Genomic DNA, 19,854 nt, shown 5'->3' with positions numbered 1-19,854 from the left:
AGGAGTCTGGTGAAAAGCCTGCCACCGAAAGGGGAGGTCAGAACCCCAGAGCTACAGGCCAGGCCGACTGGCTCCTGCCCAGCCCACCAACTCCTCTGCCTTCCGTCCTTCCCCGTTTCCACAGCCCGCCCCCAACGATTTCCTCCCTTCTCAGTCACTCGCTGCCTAGTGATCCATGGGTTTTAAATTATAACTGGGACCCAGGAAACGCGTTCCTAAGTACAATATTCATGGGCTGGGCTGACACTTTTAATTAAGGTGATTTACACTGAATTATCCTTGGAAATAAAGAAATGGTGTGCTGCCTGGGAATACCATCATCACCAGGCGCCTTTGTAAGTTACACTTCGTTTTAATCTGTTTGGGGAATTGTTTATCTAGTTCATTACCCAACCAAACACCGAGGCCGGCCTTAAATAAGGCTTAAGTGGGGGTGGGGGCACTGCCATCTCCATACCCCGCCTCTCTAGAGTCCCCTAGCCTCCCTGTGGCTCCTTTCAGGACTTTGAAAGCACTGACCAGAGAGCTGGCGTCCCATCCTAGAGGCCAGGTCTCAAAGTGGCTTTGGAAGCCTCCCAGGAAAGGTCCCCAGGCTCAGGCCTCACCAAGCCGCACCTCACTTGCACCTCTGTGCCATCTCTCCATGCCTAGGGCTCTTTCCTTTCTCTGGGTGGAAACTCCTGCCTGAGGGCCACAGAGAAGTCTGGGGGGTCATTCCCCACAACCCTCCAATCTTCAGCCCGCTGTATGGTTGCTGCCTGTCTGCACACAACCAGTCTCTACCCCATCACCATCCCAGAGACATCTTAGGCTTAGCATGCCCAGAGCCCTGTCCATTGTCTCCTCCTTTCCTCAGAAACTTCCTTCTCTGCCATCATCACCCTTCTGGTCACCCAGGTCAGAAGGCTCTTCCTAGCAAGTACCTTGTGAGTAATCATCTAAGTTCTCTTGCTTCTTCCTCCACCAGTTTCTCATCATTCCCTCTTCTCCGTTCCCACGGCCACTGCCATTGTCCCAGGTCAGTGGGTCAGCTCATCATCTGTCCCTTGGACCCTGCCCAACGTCATTTGTCTCTCTGCTTCGACCCCCAATTCATGCTCCACACTGGCCTCCAGAGCGATTCTCCACTTCTGCAATCTGGTCAAGGTTCTTGCGGCTCACCAATATTCTGACTCCCCCTCTGCATCTAGGACAACCCTCCAGGCCTGAAAGCCCCCTACAATCTGTCCTTAATCTAACTATGCCCTCCTTGTTCTAACTAGCTGAGTCCTGGGGTCTATTTGCACTCCTGTGCAGGACTGAGAAAGGGGAGGCCGGGCTGAAGGACGGTGTGGGGCCACAGCCTCTGATCTCAAATGTCAAAGTACTTTGAAAAGTAGACGTGCTTTGCCAACAGGAGTTCTGAGTCTTCTTCCCATAGGTGTCTGTGAGCCCATGTATCTGTGGGAATGAGTGTGTGTGTATGTGAGCATAGCTCGTGTGCTGGAATGTGGGCGTGGACGGGTGCCTGCCTGTACGTCATGTACACGCGTTTGCCTGTGTCCGTAAAAAGCAGCCAGCCCTAGCTTGGGAGCCAGGAGGTCCCTGCTTCTCTGTGTGAGTCCTCAGGTGTGTCAAATAGCAGCCCGCTGCGGGTGGGGGTGGGGGTGGGGGTGGGGGGAAGGTTGCTGCTCTGTGCTGTTGGGCAAAGGGAAGCAGAAGGCACAACACCAGGCCCATCCTGAAGAACTTCTCGGGGAGCAGCCATGTGGCAGGGACGGAGGGAGGCGTCCCAGGTGATGGAGAGGCACCCTGCAGCAGCGTCCACAGGCTCCGGAGCCCGCTAAGCTGTGGGAGGGGTGGGAGAGCAGAGGCAAAGGCAGAGTAAGAGCAGGAAGGGGAAAGTTGGAGGGAAGAGAAGGGAGGGGAGCAGGGAGCAGGGAGCAAGCAGTGGAAGGGAAAGGAGAGGACTGGAGAGCTGGGCAGGAAGGCTCTGGCCACATGCCATGGATGGGGGATGCCCTCCATGCCAGCATGCCCAGGCACACACAAGCTCTGCCCTCCTGCAGGACTCAGTTTCCCCATCTGTGAAATGGCTGGGCAAAGGTCCCATTCAGCTCAGGGAGCCCGTGGGAGGAAGGGGGGGTGGGGTGGGGGGGTTGGGGGGGTAGGAGCCTCAGGAGCCCAGGTGCCACATCTTTTCCCCCACTTCTTCAGCTCTCCTCCTGCCTCCCAGACAGCGGCAGGGGCGGGGCAAGGGCAGCCAAAGCTGGGGCCCTCCCCGCGCGCTACCCGGGCTCTGCGGCGCCCTCAGCCCGGAGGGAGCTGACACGCTCCTTGGGAATTTATCACGCACCCAATTACAATGTTAATTGGCAAGTTCCTGAAATCAATTAATTCGCAAATTTTTTCCAATTAAAAATCCAGATAAATCACGAGGGCGGCGGCGGCCGGTCCAGCCCGCAGTCCGGTGGGCGCAGCGGCCGCAGGGAGGGGAGGGCGGGGGAGGGGAGGGGAGGGGAGGGGAGGGGGCGGCGGGCGCGGCTGCCCTTGAACGCCTTTGCCGGCCGGTCGGACTGTCAGCGCGCCGGGCGCGGCGGGGCCGAGACAGATAAAACCATCGACCCGTCGCCGCCAGCGCTTCGGCTTTATCGATCCGACGGGAATTTCACTTGCTGTGCAGATCCCGCTGTCCGGCTGTCAGACACCGGGTGGGGGGTGGCGTGCCAAGGGTTAGGGGGTGCTGGGGTGGGCCTGGACGTGAGGGGCACAGAAGTGGGGGACGCAAGACACAGCCGTGAGGGGCGGAGCAGATGTGGGAGCTCTGGGTGGGGAAACGGACACGGGGGTAAGGGTGTGACGAAATATGGGGGGGGACTGGTGCAGGATCACGGCTGGGGGGCACCTCTGTGGGTAGATGTGGACTCCCTGGGCTGTGCAGGGGTGGGGCCACAGGGACTAGGCTATAGTGTGGCCCCCACTGAAGAGGTAGAAAGAGAGCTTGGGCCCCCATTTTCCAGATCCTTAGGGGTCCACAGCTTTTACAGGGCGCTGCAGGTCCCTCCACACACCTCTGCCTCTATTCTCTGTTGTTATTGAGGGGAAGTCCTCCATTGGAAGCAAATTACCCAGAAACCCTCCCAGACAGCCAAGGTGTGGAAAGATTGCGGAAAGATATTTCTTTCCCGCTGTGCCCCTTTTAGGCTAGTCCCAGGTGTGTGTGTGTGGGGGGGGGCAGGGGTGTGTGTGTATGCCGGGAAAGGTTAAGAGCATGGCACTACAGTCAGATTGCTTGGATTTGAATCTTATCTTTACCACTTTATGGGCTGTGCAACCTTAGAGAAGCCACTTAGCCCCTCTGTTCCTCAGTTTCCCCATCTGTAAAATGGAGTTAATAATTTTTTATTACCTACCCTAGAGGGTTGTTGTGAAGATTAAATACATTAATGCAACGTAGAGTACTTGGCATATAGCGAGTGTTCAAACAGGATTATAATTTTATCATTTGTATAGTCTTCTGTGCTAGTTTTAAGTATTCTCACAAATTCTTTGATATTCCTCCTGTCAAGAAGTAGAGCTTACAGAGTTTAATTCTCTCTTGAGTGGGGGCTGGCCTTGGTGACTTGCTTCTAATGAAGAGAATAAAATACACTGGAAGCAATATTGTATGACTTCTGAGACTAGATCATATAAGGCATTGTGGCTTCCTCCTGAGTCTCTCTCTGGGATCACTTCCTCTGTGGGAAGTCAGCAGCCATGTCAGAGGGAAACTCAAGCTGTCCTACGGAGAGACCCACGTATGGAGGAACCATCTTGGGAATGGCTCCCAAAGTCACTGGCAGACTTTCGGATGACTGCAGTCTTGGCTGACATCCTAACTGCAGCCTCATGAGAGACAGAGCCAGAAGCTACAACTACCCACAACTACCCAACTAAGCTGTTCCTGAACTGATGGTCCATAGACACTGTGGGTAATAAATGTTTGTTGTTTCAAGCCGATAGGTTTGAGGGTAATTGCAGCACAGCAACAGATAACTAATACCTCCTTCAAAATTCAGCTCAGGCCGCCCCTTCCATAGGAGGTCTGCTCTGCTCTGAGCTGGGGTTGGCGCTTTCTCCATGCCCCACAGTTCTTCCCATCGAGCAGCCTCTACCCCTCACGGTTTCTATGGCCCCGCTCCCCTTACTCTCAAGCAGTGAGCTTCTGGGGGTAGGACCCGTTCGGGTTTACCTCTGGGTCTCCTGCACCCTGCAAGGGGGATTAGGTGAGACGGTGGAAGGAAGATCAGTCAAGTTTGATGACTTGGACTGAACAAGGGGTGGGGTGGGGTTGGGAATGGTGGGGAAGGCTGTTCCCTGGCAGACGTATCTTCCAGAGAGGGCTGCAACCCACCATGTCTCCTATCCCATGTGCTCTCCTATAATATGACCGTGCCACTCTCCCATCAATAGGTGGGGTGTATGTTTGCTCCCCTTCAGTCTGGCTGGGCTGATACTGCCTCGACCAATAGAGACCAGCAGAAGTGGCATGAAATGACTTTCGAGGCTAGGTTGTAAAAGGTGATGCAGCTTCCATCTCGTTGGCTGGAACATTTGCTTGAGCACCCTAAGCTGCCACATAGAAAATCCAACTACCCGGAGGCTGGCAGGCTATGAGCAAGCCCAGGCCACATGGAAGCCAAGTGTAGGTGCTTTGGTCACAGCCCCAGCTGACGTCCCAGCTGACAGCCGGAATCAATCACCAGACATGTGAGTGAAGGGGGCTCCAGATGATCCCAGCTCCCAGCCATTGAGTCTTCCCAGCTGGGGCCCCAGACATCCTGGAGCAGACACAAGCCATCCCCTCTGTGCTCTGTCTGAATTCCTGAACCCACAGATTCCATGAGTACAATGAAATGGTTGCTTTAAATTGCTAAGATTTGGGGTAATTTGTCACACCCTGGCTCTGTCCCTTTGATAACCTGGCTCCTCTATTAGGCCCTCAACAAGGCTCCATCTGGTCCTTCAGGCAGGGAGAAGGGAGGTAGGGTGGAGCACGGGGGGACCTGCCCAAGACCCTTCTTGATTGTCACCTTTCAGACCTTGAGATTCATAGAGAAGGTAGTGCTTACTCCCCTGGATGGTGGCACAAGGCCATACTGCTGGGCAGCCTGCCAGGCCCAGTCCCTGCTTCTGCTACCCTACCTGGAGGCTTAGCATGGCAGTGCAAGGCCTGTGGCTGTGGCTCATCCCTTTCCAGCTCCTCTTGTGCCCTTTTGAGGCTGAGGACTGAAGAGGGGTCACCCTCTTCCCATCTCCGAAAATACAGCAAGAAGGGAAAGGCATCACCATTTTGCTGGAGGATCCGAGGACTGAAGGCAGAGTAGAGGAGAGTAACAGGAAGGCTTTGCCTTCTACCTAGAGGCCGGGGACTGGGCCAGGCGGCTCTTCCGGGACCTGGCGTTTAGAACCGTGAGTGGAACCGTCTGGCAGGCAGGCTCCCCCGGTTGGTGGCTTACCTGGCAGGTAGCTGGGCCAGCTGTTCAAGTTCTTGCTCCATATGCTCCTGCAACTCACTGGGCCTTAGCAGGACCTGGCAGATGGGGCAAATAGGGGCCTGGCTGTCAAACAAAGCTGTTGCCTTTTTCTTACCTGGGGAGGGAAGAAGAAGAGACAGACAGATAAGCTGGGCTAGTCTGTGGACGGAAACCCAGTGTCCCAATCCGCCAGCCCGAGCCTGCTGCCTCCCAGGGCTTCCTGGCCTAGAGGAGGGTGGAGCCCGAGGGTCTCAGAGACCAGGACCATTCACCCTTCTTTGTGGCTCTGGGCCACGAATGACACCTCCTTAGCCGGCTGCCCCTCTGGGAAATCTGTCGGGACACAATCAATGCTCTGTGCAATCAAAGCTGGATCACTTCGTTTCATACTGGTTAGTGAAGGTCTTGGGCCATCACCCAGAATATCCAGCGCCCCCTCTGTCTCTCCTTTCCTCTCTGCTTTCATATTCCCCAAATCTGGAGAAGGAAGAAAAGAGAGAGAAAGAGGATTCATTCCTGCATTCATTCAACAAACATTGTCTGGGGTCTACTCTGAACCAGCCCCGGTGCAGAGCAGTGGGGCCACAGAATATAATCAGATCTAGTCCCTGCCCTTGAGGCCCTCACAGTCGAGGGGGAACGACCAGAAAGGACCCATGTGACTTCTCGGGTAGTGTTCTCTCCTGGTTCCTCACCTTCCCAGGATTCTGCCCATAGCGTCTCCTCTCCCTGTTCTGCATGCTGGATGCTCTTCTTCCTTCTTACGGCCCTAACTCCCATCTGTGCCCTGTAGATTCCAGAATCTGTGTCTCTGCCCCCAGATCCCTCCCTGGTTCTCTCAGCCTCTGTATCCAAGTGCCTAACGGACAGCGATGCCTGGATGTCCCCCAAGAATCTGAAAGTCAACAATCCAAAAACAAGTCCTTCAGCTTCTTCACCCCTTGCAAAACTGCTCCTCTTCAGCAGTGCCCATCTTAGTTAATGACACTGACACCTTAGTCACCCAAGGCGGGAAACTTCGCCTCCCCTGAGGCCCCTTCCCTTGCCTTACTGTCCCTCCCACATTCATTTAACCACCAGGTCCTGTCCATTCTGCTTCTTCAGTATTCCTGGAATCTATATTCTCCCTGTTTGGATCTCACTATCTCTCACATGGATAACCTCATTGGCCTCTTGTGAGCCTAACAGATTCTGGGTTTCCCCCTCCCAAATACCCTTCAAATTGTATGGGAATACAAGTGGGTATTGGGCTGGCTTATGCTGGCTTGGGGGGCCAGCTGGGAGCCTGCACTCTGTCCCCACTGTGTCCCAGCTCTGTCACTGTCTCTGTCGCTGATGGTGACCAGAGCACACTATTCTAGGAAGGAGGCTGAAGGTTGCCTAGTGCATGCCTCTTGGGGAGCCTAAACCCTCTCCCTTGTCACTGATGCCACCCAGTGCTCCTCTGCCCTCTGCTTAAGGCATGGGGTTGAGGAGGCCTATTCATCCAGAAACATCCTTGCCTATCTATGTAAACGTCGACTATAGAAAGACTTCTTTAGCTTCAGCCAAGATCTTTCTCCCTGCTTCTTCTTCCCACTGTTGCCCAGAGAGGGTCAAAATTAGCTTTCAGAGAGATAAAGGCCATGCCAGTAATGATGGTGGTTGAGCTGGGTTGCCAGATTAAATATAAGATGCTCAGGGGTGCCTGGGTGGCTCAGTCGTTAAGCTGCCTTCGGCTCAGGTCACGATCCCAGGGTCCTGGGATCGAGCCCCGAGTCGGGCTCCCTGCTCTGCGGGAAGCCTGCTTCTCCCTCTCCCACTCTCCCTACTTGTGTTCCCTCTCTTGCTGTGTCTCTCTCTGTCAAATAAATAAATAAAATCTTTAAAAAAAATATGAGATGCTCGGGGCGCCTGGGTGGCTCAGTTGGTTAAGCGACTGCCTTCGGCTCAGGTCATGATCCTGGAGTCCCGGGATCGAGTCCCGCGTCGGGCTCCCTGCTCCGCAGGGAGTCTGCTTCTCCCTCTGACCCTCCCCCCTCTCATGCTCTCTCTATCTCATTCTCTCTCTCAAATAAATAAAAAAAAAAATGAGATGCTCAATTATATTTGAATTTCAGTAAACAATGAATACTTTTTCAGTATAAGTATGTCTCAAATATTGCATGGCATATACTTATGCTAAAAGTTACTCACTGTTCTTCCAATAATCAAATTTACCTGGAGGTCATATATTTTTATTTGCTAACTCTAGCAACCCCATGCCTGAAGGAGCTCCCAGTTCAGCTGAGCACAGGAACACACCTCCCTTTGACACAAGGTTGAGGATGGTCACAGCTCTCCTGGATGTCCAGACTGAGTCATCTGAGAGCTCAAAGGAGGGAGTAGTTCATTCTGGGTGTGTGTTTTGAGGAGTGCAAAAAGAGAAGTCTTAACCAAAGAAATGAAATTTAAGTTGCACCTTAGAAGTGTTCCAGGCAGAGAACTGGGAGCAAAACAATGAGTTGTGACTTTCTTGTGGGCAGGGACCATTTCTTATTCAACTTGATATTTATAGACAATTGAAAACAGACCTGACATTGACTAGATGTGCAGTAATGAAGCAAAGGAGAGGAAAAGAGGAAGGGAAAGGCTGTAGGAAGAAGAGCAGATCATCCTAGAAGCCAGATGATCTTTGCAGAGCTGGGAGGTCCAGTGTGGAGGCTTGGTGTGGGCCAGGGTAAGGTAGGTGTGGCTCTAGTCTGTGTGGCTAGGTCTCTGAGCAGGGGAAGGGGCCCTACTGATCATGTGCCTTGCTGGCTATGCCTCAGATGCTCAGAGGACAGCTGGAAGGCAGTTCTGAGTAAAAGAAGCAGATGTGGCCTGGTCTGGAAGATGGGAGATGAGGATTCTAGTCTCAGCTCTGCCTTGAACTTCATTCTGCCTGAGAATCTTAGAGGTGAGTGAGACCCTAGAAATTCTGCAGGCCAATACCTTTGTTTTACAGGTGGGGAAACTGAGTCTCTGAACTGGATAGTGATCCCTGTACTCAGCTCATGATCTCAATGCTTCATTTATTTATTCACTCAGCAAACATTAATTAGACAATTATTTTACTTCAGGCATTATTCTAGGAGAAACTGGAGTTCAGAGATAAATAAAACACATTCTTGGCCTGAAGGAGATCACAAAGTAAGAGGAAAGCCAAAGAAGGGTCAGTGGGTCCAGTCAGTGCTGCCCTGGCCAGGGCTGCGGGAGGTGGGAACGGGAGCTCCAGGGTGGAGGCTGGAGGGACCAGAGGGTGGTTGGTAGGGTCCAGGGGGAGGCAGTGCCTGATGGAAGCATGAGGGGTGAATAAGGGAGAATTGATAAGGCTGTTAAAATGGATCATTGAGGCAGGGCCTGGGGCATAACTGGGGGAAATGGTAAGGGAGGAGACCTGACAAAGCAGAGGATCCAGGGCATGGAGCTGAGGTGGAAAAATCAGGGTTTCTGCCCCTTTTAGCCTGGGCCACCAACTCTGGCTCTTAGGGATTCCTAGAGCCCAGAGTCTTCCCTCCAAGGCTGGGACCAGGACTCAGCATTCCCATTTACTTGTTCTCAGTTCATCTGCTTTGCTGCCACAGAGATCTACTTTTCTGAGCTTGGCCTCAGTTTCCCCATCAGGACAATGGGCCCTCTTCCTGGCTTCAGCTTTGGGAATAGCATTGACAGGGATCAGCAGAGGGACCCTGAAGCTCATGCCCTCCATCCCACCCCCATTTTCTCAGGGGTTAGAGTGGCAGGTGTCAGCCTGGCCATGGGCCCCCTGCTTCCCCTCCCCCGCTGTGTTCCCTATAATTTTATATTGAGACCTGTGGTCATGACGTGGGTTTTACTGCACTAACGACATGGCCTGCCCAGGTTTAATGACAAAATCCATACTCTGGCCCTGGGCCTGCTCCTCGTTTGCATAATTCCCAGAATACAGCTCCCTGAAGCTTTTGACCTGGGCCATTACAGTGGCCATAAAACGGGCCATAAAACCGCTGGGAATGGCCAAGAGGAGGGGGCTGTGGTCTTGCGGGGGTGGGAACGAAGTCCTCAACCCCCTACTCTTCCAAGGCCTGAAAGTAGGCATCCTGGCCCTTCTCTTCCACAGTTCCCAGAATCTGAGAGTCCTCAGGCTGGAGAGACCTCTGGAAATCCCTAGTTCAGCTGCCCATCTGATGTAGGAATCCCTGGAATCCCTTCTGCAACGCCAATGTGCCAGCATCGCAGGTAGGCAGACCGAGCCCTCCAGAGGCAGGCTGTCAGAAAGCATCTTCTCCTTGAGCATCCCTCACTCCTGCCCCTGCCCACCCCCCCCCCCCAAGCTGGCCAGGCCCTTTGCCACAGGTGGGTGTAGGTCATGCGGGCCTAGGTTGAATCTTGTCTCTCTTCAGGAGGCCTAGCTCCATAGGGAGGACAGGAGGCAGGCTGAGCAGCATAGTGGGGAGACGTGGGAAGCATGAGGGGCTGGGGACAGGGACTGGGACGGGCTGTCAGTGCTAAAGATGATGAATGGGGGAGGTGAGGTGGGAGGCCCGGTGTTATCGGCGGCGGATGGCGGTGCGGGCGCTCGCCGCTCCTGTTAATCCCCGGGCGCTGCCTCAGCCCTTGCACTGATAACGAGGAAATGGGACTGACAACAATTTTTAGCTGAGAGATTCTTCACCAAAATGCCAGGCGGCCCGAGGTCTGACAGCACCTGATTGAGTGTGTGAGTGTGTGGGGGGAACGCCGGCGGCCCCCTCCCTTCCCATGCAAAGATGGATCGCTCATTCCGCCTCCCGTCCACATTCATTACGGCGCCTCCCCCCCCCCCCCCCGCCTCGCCCCCACTGCGCCTGCCACCTCCACTTTCCCGCCCGCCGCAGGGAGCCCCCGGAGCCGGAGGGGAGCAGGGAGCAGAGGGGCTCAACCCCGTCCTCAGCCTTCCGTGCACGGCACCTCAAGCTCCAAGAGCCAGAGGCGACGACAGGGTCAAGCTCCCTAGCTGTGTGACCTCCATGAGGTCCCCTTCGCGTTCGGAGCTGCTTAGAATACCTGCCCACCCAAATCGGTGAGGTTCCACCCGGAAGTGACTGGCCGCAGGCTGTGAAGACGGATAGGCACGCCGAGGAGAGCGGAACGCTCAAGCCAGGTAGCCTTCTCCTCGCCGGGGCCAGGCTCCCACCGGTCGGGCCCTGAGGTCTTGGAACTGGGCCTCAGGCACCTGGGGTCCCAGATCAGCCCTCTGCTGCCCCCCTCTGTTGGGAAGTGCTGACCATTGGCAGCAGGCAACTCCAGGGCCCGCAGAGCTGCTCCTTCTCTGCCATCTTCCATAGTGAAGCCTGGTGCTGAACTGGGACCTGGAGGCTGGGGGCTCATTCACAGGGAAAGCCTTCCCTTCCGAGATCACTAACCCACATCCGACCCTGCAGCGCCCCGCCCAGCAAGTGCTTCTCTGGCTTGGCCTGTTTGGTGGTGTCCTAGTTCTGTTGCCCGTGGGTTCCATTCTTGCCTCTGTTTGTTCAAGCAGCAAGTCCCATCTTCATGATATTTTCTCTGCAGACCACAAAAGGCAGGGCTTGACTGCCCGGTGTCTGATTTAAGAAGGGGGAGGGTTAAAATGAGAGTGAGGGTACCGCTAATGACACATGGCAATGGAAGCTGGGTCTTTGAAGAGGATGTATGTGTGTCCATGTGTGTGTTTGTGTATACACACACGTGTGCCCCACCCTTCCCTTCACCGAACCCCCGGTAGAAGGGCTTCCATTTCCTGGTGACCAGGACACAGAGGAGCCTTCAAGCAGAATTCAACAGAGTTGTCTCTTACCAGCTGTGAGACCTTGGGCAAATCACTTAACACTGCTGAGCTTTAGTTTTTCCTTGTGTGAAGTAGGTATAATAATATCCAGCTCCCAGGACTTTTGTGAGGATTCAGTTAAACTAGGGCTCTGTACAAAGTGATGAGTCATTATCATCTCCAGTAGGCTGCTAGCACAGTTTCTTGTTTGTGCCTGTATCTGTCCCCTTCTGACACCCGCCTGGCCTTGCCCTGTATCTGGCCTTCTTCCCTGCTATGGTCAAGATTGTATATGATTCTGTACGTACCCTGGCCCTGGCCCTTCTGGCCTCCACGGAGGTCCTTCTTCCTATCCATCCATACCCATCTATCTGTTGATTGGTTTGAATGTCAGTATATCCATCTGTCCATCCATCTAACCATTTATCCATTATCTGTGTATTAATAATAGCTATTTATTGGTTGTTATTATACGTTAGGCTGTAGGCTTAATGTTATGCATATTTTATCCCATTCATCTTTACGACAGTCCTGTGATGTAGATATTATTATTGTAATCACAATGATGAGGAAAATGGGGTTTGGAACAATGAAGCGACAGAGCTAGAAGGTTCAGAGCAGGATTTAAATTCAGGTCTGTCTGACGCCAAAGCTAGTGCTCTTAACCACTGCATAATACCCAGCTACTTACCTACCTATCCACTCACCTAGGCAATAATTCAATAGTATTCAACCAATGTCAACTGGATACTGACAACGGGCTTGTTATTGTACGACGCCATGCAATAATGAACAGGACAGGTACACTCTCTGCCCTCAAGGAGCTTGGGACCTGACTGCAGATAGGGACAATAACAAACGTCCCCAGAGTGGTTTTAGAGAAAGGGAAGTATTTGGACCCGCGGGAGTGTATCAGCTGGCCTGGAAGGTGAAGGGAATGACATTCAAGCAAAGGTGTGAAGGATGAGTGGGAACCAGTCAGGCAATGACTGTGGACAAGTTGCGTTCTAGGTTCAAAACAGTGTGTTTGGGGGCACCTGGGTGGCTCAGTCGGTTAAGCAACTGCCTTCGGCTCAGGTCATGATCCTGGAGTCCCGGGATCGAGTCCCGCATCGGGCTCCCTGCTCAGCAGGGAGTCTGCTTCTCCCTCTGACCCTCCTCCCTCTCATGCTCTCTCTATCTCATTCTCTCTGTCTCAAATAAATAAATAAAATCTTTAAAAAAAAAAAAACAAAACAGTGTGTTTGAAGGTACAGAAGGGGAGAAGGACTAACTGAAGAACTGAAAAGTGTCCAGTGAGGCTACAGCAGAGTGACTGAGGGGCAGAGTGTTGAGATATAATGAGAGAGAGGCCAGATCCTGGAGGACTTTTTTAATTACGTTAATGATTTTGGTTTGTTTGTTTTTTAACGTACAGGAGAGTTTTAAGCAGGAGAGAGACATATCAGACTTGTACTTAGAAAAGATCATTCTAACTGCAGAGCATGGTCTGAGGGGGCAGAGTAGAGAGTGCAGGAAGGCTGCTTAGAAGGTGATCTCACTAACTCAGGTGACATATGATGGTGCCTTGCTGGAGGGTGATGGTGATGATAATGATGGAGGTGGACAGAAGGGGACGAGTTGGATGTGGGGGTTAAAGGACTGACAGGAGCCAAGGGTGACTCCAGGGTTTCTGGCTTGAGCAATAGGAGGAGGAGAAGCAGGCTTGGTGAGCAAGAAAATGAGTTCAATTTTGGATGTAGTGCTTAGTTTGAGGAACTGTTAGGACGCCCATGTGAAAATGCTTTCTAGGCACTCTGGGAGCCAGAGCCAGAATGAGAGAGCTGGAGACATTGACACACAGGTAAGAGCTGAAGTTCACCAAAGCATTCTCTGTGCCTGGCACAATGTCTGGCATATGGTAAATAGTCAATAAATATTTACGGAATGAATAAACCAATTACTGAAGTTGAGAGTAGGTGAGATCAGCTAGGGAGCAAGTACACAGTAGGAAGAGGCTGGAACAGACCTTGAATAACTCCAACAGGTGGAGGAAGTTTAAGTCATCCAGGACTAAGAACAGTCAAGAGGAGGACGAAAGCAAGTCCGATATCATCAAGGCCAAGAAGGAAAGAGTTTCAAGGAGGGGGGTGTCATTGATAGGGTGACATGCTGCTGAGAGGTCAAGAACGTGAGGCACTAAAAGTGTCTCCTCCACCCATCGTATCCACAGTACAACCATCTACCCCGACTTCATCCCTCCATCACCTTCCAGACCACCTAACTTCTCATCCTGCCCTCTCTTGCTCATCCCCTTTCTCCTCTTCCCTCCAGAAAACCATGATTGGCGCCTCTGCTGAGTGTGGGACAGGAAGAGTTAACATGCTGACAGATGGCATTTTTTACCTTCAGTCAATATGAACAAGGCCCCAAGACTATGATTCCAAACATCTGGATTTCATCAATATGTGATCTGTCATCGTATATTGGCATTCCCCAGTCCCCGCGCCAGAGCAATGCGGCTGGTTTTATTAATACGTCAAATACATTATCCGTGTAATACACTTGTCTGGCTGGGGCCTCCCGCTGGGGCGGGGCGGCGGATTTGAATGTATGATGAATCAGTTTGCATTACATGTTCGTAAGTCATCATTTGTCAGGATTAATAGGCATCCCTGGTCGAGGAGGTGGGGGTGGGGCAGCCAGAGGAGAGATGTGCATTTAGCGATGGCCCATATTTATCTGCCAGTACCCGGGGATGCCCTGAAAACAACCGTGTACCCTCCTGCCCATACCCCAGGACTGTGGCTGGTGCTCAGGGGGAGGGTGACATTTTTAGCAGTTCCTGAGTCACTTGGAACCAAACAGGGCCTATCCGTCTCTGCTTTGGGCTTGCCAAAGAATATGGCAAAGGCCATTGGCACAAGCCGGCTAACTCTTACTCTCGCTCGAAAGGACTCAGAGTTTCTTCTTCCAGGGAGCCTTCCCTGACTCCCCCAGACCGTACTAGGTGCCTTCTCTGTGTTCCCACAGCCTCTTGTGCCACCTCTAGTGACCCAGTGTTACGATTGCCTCCTCTGTGTCTGTCACCCTCTTTAGACTGGAAATTTCTTGAGGGCAAGGATTAACTTGTTTACCGCCACAGCTCCAGCATCTAGCAGAGGTCATAGCCCCAAGTAAGAGAAGAGTAATAGTAATAAGAGAAATCAATAAATATTCTTTGAATGAATGGATGAATACATGATGGTAGACCTTGCTGAACTCCCCAAAGGATGCAGACGTTAGCTGGGAGACATAGTGGGAGTTTTCTCTGACCTCTTGCCTCTGCCCTGACCCTTATTTAGGGTCTAGTCTGGTCATCTATCCTACTATAAGTGCCTCTTCGTCGTTTGCTCTTCTTTCCATGAGACGGCGCAGAGTCCCTCACACACACCAGTGCCTTACTGGTTTGGATTTATACCCGGATATAATAATACATGGGGTGACACATTTGTGCCCACATGCCATCTTCCCTTCTCCCACCTCTGCCTGCAAAATCTCAGATTGGCATTGCCCACTCCACATGGCTTGCTGCCAGCTCCGGGTCCTTATGAAACCAGAGCCTGGCTGGTTCCCTGACCCCTATGGTGATGGATGCTATTTCCTGTCTCAAGCAGTAGAGGGGGCCTGGATTGAGCCAGGCATGTCTCCTGGGTGGCCAATGGCAAACACAGGCAGGACAGCCAGGTGGAGGTCAGCCTGTGGACTGGTTTAGGCTCAGACTTGGGCTCGAACTGGAGCCAAGGGCTCTGGGCCAACGCATGATCAAGCTCACTGAGTCTGGGGCCTGGAGCCCCAACTGTTGGCCCCATCGGCCTTTGCTCTACCGAGTGCACCAGCCAACCTGTTTAGAGACTGGTGGGGCTTCAGGGATCCCAGCTCTTTCATACCCCCGACCTTGGCTGTCCCAAACACAACTGCAGCCTCTCACCTCTTCTGGCGCTTCAGTTCAGCTCCCCTCCCCACTTAGCTAATAACTTCCAGACAGCGGCCCCCGGCCCAGGCTGGGCTGGGCCGGGCCATGATGGGTGGGGCAGATGGAGCCTCTCTGGGGGGTTCCCTGGGATTAGCTGTGACTGACTGTAGAAAAGCGCCCAATTCAGGAAAATCTCCATATGTGGACATGTACAACCTATCCTCTCAAGTGTCTGGACACACACGTGCACGTGGGGGGCACTGGCACACACAGGGAGGTGCTCACACAAGTGTGGGTCTTTTTTCACATCTAGATAAACACACCAGGGAAGCCCAGAGCACCTCTGCCTAAATGCGAGTGTAGACGGAGTGTACCTGTATGCTCTGCCCCAGTGCCTTCCTGGAGCCAAAATGCTATAGGACTGTACTGTTTAAAGTAAAGCAAATCCAAGTGTGCTTTACCCCCTGCTGGCTCTGACTATGGGCTTATAAAAATGAAGTGGGAACCTCTGCAGCTGTGGGCAATAAATCCTGAACCGCCGAGGAGGGCATGTTACCTGCTTTCTGGGCTGATGGGTGGGACTTGGGGCACTGATGGCAAGTGCCTGCAGGGGCTGGGTGGGCAGCGGGCCAGCTCCTCGGCCTCAGGCGCTGCCTGCTAGCCCAGCCCAGGCCAGCCGTCTCCCCCAGACCTGCGGGGTCAGGAGCCCCGTAGGTGCAGGAGGAGAGCCCCAGGCGCTGGGCGAGGACCCAGAGGACCCAGAGAGCAGCAGAAAGAAGTAGAGGAGGCAGGGACTGGGGTGGGGAGAGTGAGCAAGACAGGCACGTGCTGCTAAGGCTGAGGGGAGCCCTCGCATCTGGAGATCAATTAGCATCAATTACTGACTTCATTTAATTGTCGTCCAAGATGAATTTGTCATTTTTAGCTGGGAATTAATGGGAGACCTTCACCTCTCCCTGGCAGCAGCCGCAGAGCCAACAGCGGTCACCTCAGTCTCCTAGGAGCCCTGAATCCTGCTCGGGGAGGGGGGGAGGCGGGCCAGGCTGGGGCAGGCGGCGGGTGGGGCTTCTGGGGTCCCTGGGCAAGCTCTCGCCTGCCCCAGGCCCTGCCGGCCTGGCCCACTAGCCCAAGGCCAAGGCGGGGGCTGCGGGGTCCCGCAGAGCAGTCCTTTGCAGCCTCTGGCTTCAGCCAGAAATTAATTTGCTGGGCTGAGCATGTTTACCTTTTCCCAGCAAAGGCGAGACAGTAAACAGCGGACCGGCGGCTGAAATTGAATTGATAACTGCATCGACGTGCCAGATAACGCCTAAAATAATACGCCGATAAGGAAATTCGATTTGATTTGCTGCTACGCGTCAGATTGGCCCCATCTGTAGCTGCCTGTAATCATTTTCAATTGCGTTGGGAAACCTTATTTGTCCTTAAATATTTCTGTCATTTTTCATTGCTGGCGACAGATCCTTGGGCAGGTGGCAGGGGTGTGCTGCTTCTGTGGGCGCGGGGCAGCGGCCCGAGGAGGAGGGTGGTGAGGACTCTCAGGAAGGGAGGCAGGGAGCAGGCAGCCGGGCGGTGACAGCTGTTCCTCCAATCAATCACGCTGTCGACAGGGAGGGACGACTGGCTGGCAGAAATTGAGTTTGCCTCACAGGGGACGATTGAGCAAATTAATAGCCCATTAGCCAAGCAGTGACCTGAGAAATGAAGGTGCAGGGGTTCCTGCTCACTCAGGCCGGCTGGGGTGGGGCAGGGCAGCGGGAGGGTCTGCGGAGGAGGTGGGGGAGCACGGAGAACAGGCGCGTGCGAGGTGCGGTGGGGAGTGGATGGTGCAGGAGGAGAGAGGTCAAGTTGGGGGAGGTGGGCTGGCGAGGCGGACACTCCTAGGAAAGATGCCGGGGAAGGTGGGGGCGGAGGGGGCTCCACGGATGGCTCTTTACCATCTTCCCATCATGCCCTCCGGGACTGAGTTCCGTGCCCGTAAATTCGCCTTCCTCGGTCCCTGGATACTTCCTTTACTTCCTCTCGTCACTTTCCCGGAAAGCGGCACATGCCCCGGAGACACCACTCCCTGGAGTCCTCTTCGGTGCAGGCTGTTTATTTGCCCAACTCCGGGTTCCTCAGGCCAGGAGAGGGGCGGGGGGGTCAGTGTCTTCCTTGTGCTCACTGCCCCTTCCAGCCCACCGTTCCTCCACCCTATGGGCTCTGAGGTCAAGTACTCCCCTGCATCCCTCATCACTGGTGTCCTCCATTCTCCATAGTCCTCCAGGACTTTGACTCTCACTTGTCTACCCCAAGCCCCATCACTGACCTCCTCAGGGGTCGTTCTTTTTCCCCCGGACTCAATTCCTCCTGGAGGACCTGGTCAACAGCCTGAATTGCTCTGTGATAGAACTTCCTCTCCCCCCAACCCTCCTACAGCCTTGCACTCATCATACTTGCTTCTCCCTCTATCCTCCCATCTCTGGACACACCACTGACTCATGGAATCTAGCCCGAGTCCTAGGGCACATCACTGTAACACCCTTTTGCTTCCTCTGCCTCCTCCACGATCCCTCTATTCTCCTTTTTGTCTCAGACACGTAGGCGGCTAAACGCAGCTGGGGAAAATCACAAAACCACGCAGATATGTGCCAATAAAAATTCACCGTTTCCAATCTCAGCACTACTAAGCAATCCCTTAACATGCCCTTGGTCAGCTCTGTCTCCCTTTTCCCACAGAGACAATCCAATAATATTTTACTATCTGGAGTTCCCAGCCCCATCTTCTGTCCCCCTCTCTCTTACTAGGTGGCCTTGCTTCCCACTTTGCTCAGAAATCTGAAGTCCTTAGGTATGAATTCCCTCAACTTCCAGATCCACACTCGCCTCCTTTCTTCTTCCAATTTCACTGGAAGAGGTATTCATCTTCCTGTTCCAGCTATAATCCCTTCTCCTGGGTTTAGAATCCCATTCCTGCCTATGTTCGCAGGGAAAGCTGTTGTGGGCCCCCTCTCTCCTGTGCCTCCCTCCATCAGCATCTACATGCTTGGAGTACCCCCCTCCCTGCAACAATATCAACAACTCATCTCTCCCTTCTGGATGGCACCTTGTAGCTAATGCCCTCCCCTTCTCCTTCCCGGTTCACCTAAGATGCTCCAAAGAGTCTTGCTTGCTGTCCATCCTCCTTTGTCTCCTGGCACTTCGTACGTCACTGGGGTCTGCATTCCCACCACCCCACTCTCGATCAGGCTGCTCTCAATCAGATCCTCGATGGTCATCATTCGCCAGATAGGATGGATACTCCAGCGATATTCATTTATTTGTTAATTCAATAAGTAGTTACTGAGGGTCTTCCATGTGCTAGGCACTGCACCAAGGTCTAAGGATACAATAAAATCTATGTCCTTTTGGAGCTTACAAAGTAGGAGGAAACAGATACAATAAAATTATACAAACAACTGTAAAACTGCAGTCATGCCAAAGAGAGGTGAACAGTGCTATGGGAACCTGTAAAGGCAGATTTGCCCTGCTCAGAGGAATCCAGAAAGGCCTCCCTGAGGACGAGACACAAGCTGAGAGGTGATGGGTATGTACGAGCTGAATAGATGAGGAAGAAGAAGGGATAATGTCGATCAAATACTTCCTCTGTGCCAAGCACTTTACTATTCCATCACCAAGGAAACGGGCGTGGAGAAGCTCTGTAACTTGCCCATGGTTACCCTGTAAGCCTTGCTGCTGGACTCTCAACCCTCGAGCCCATGCTCCTGACCCTTCCCCTCTGCTCCCTCGGAAGACAGCTATTACCCTGTCTTCATCCCCTCCTCTCTCTGCACGCCGTCCTCCTCAATCCCCACCTCTAGTCCTGTCCCACGCCTGTCACTGTGCACCAGATCCTCTACTTGGATGTTCCGCAGGCTCCTCCAGCTCAGTGTGCCTGGAATGGGACTTGTCTTTCTCTAGACCCGCCCTCCTCCTGCTTTTTCTATTTCCATGTGTGGCAGCCCCCTCCGCAGACTTCCCTGCGTTGCAGTCTGGACTCTGACTCTTTACTCTGGCCCCTACATCCGGTAAGTTTACATCTGAGCTGTCTTTACCCCTAAGGACCCCCAGCGCTGTCTTTTCTCCATTGCTTTAGTTCAGGTATCATCTCCACTCTTTCCTGTCAAGACCCCCAATGCCTCTCTGTCCCCTCTAATCCATTTCTATCTCTACAGCCAGCAGGATCTTCCTAAAACACAAGTCAGATCCTATCGTTCAGCCACTTAAGACCCTTCCTCGGCTCCCAAAGCCCACAGCATAAATTCCGAGCTCCTTATCATGCAAGCCCCTCTCCAGCCTCGTATCCCCTCTGGCAGGGCTGTGTGCTATGGCTGGGCGAGGCCCAGCTCTTTGCATCTTGTCCTCACTGCTCATGACATCTACCTCCCCATGGGCAACCTATAACTCCTATTTGTTCTTTAAGACCACACCCAGATGATACTTCTCTTTTTTTTTTTTTTTTAAAGATTTTATTTATTTATTTGAGACAGAGAGAATGAGAGACAGAGAGCATGAGAGGGAGGAGGGTCAGAGGGAGAAGCAGACTCCCTGCCGAGCAGGGAGCCCGATGCGGGACTCGATCCCGGGACTCCAGGATCATGACCTGAGCCGAAGGCAGTTGCTTAACCAACTGAGCCACCCAG

General features: G+C 53.2%; 1 protein-coding gene across 2 annotated transcripts in view; it reads right to left on the bottom strand.

The window, feature by feature from the left end:
* The window catches only part of RNF220 (ring finger protein 220), a 225,086-nt gene that overhangs the window by 29,748 nt on the left and 175,484 nt on the right, over positions 1-19,854 (bottom strand). For both annotated transcript variants that reach the window (XM_006728980.3, XM_006728978.3), the window contains exon 3: positions 5,478-5,610. In XM_006728980.3, coding sequence (XP_006729043.2) covers positions 5,478-5,610 — 133 coding nt within the window. The remainder of the gene's footprint in view (positions 1-5,477; positions 5,611-19,854) is intronic.

This window comes from Leptonychotes weddellii, chromosome 4 (assembly GCF_054177405.1).
Source record: "Leptonychotes weddellii isolate Sample4059 chromosome 4, ASM5417740v2, whole genome shotgun sequence".
Lineage (NCBI taxonomy): Eukaryota > Metazoa > Chordata > Mammalia > Carnivora > Phocidae > Leptonychotes > Leptonychotes weddellii.
Note: the sequence above shows the minus strand (reverse complement) of the source record. Positions and strands in the feature narration are given on the sequence as shown.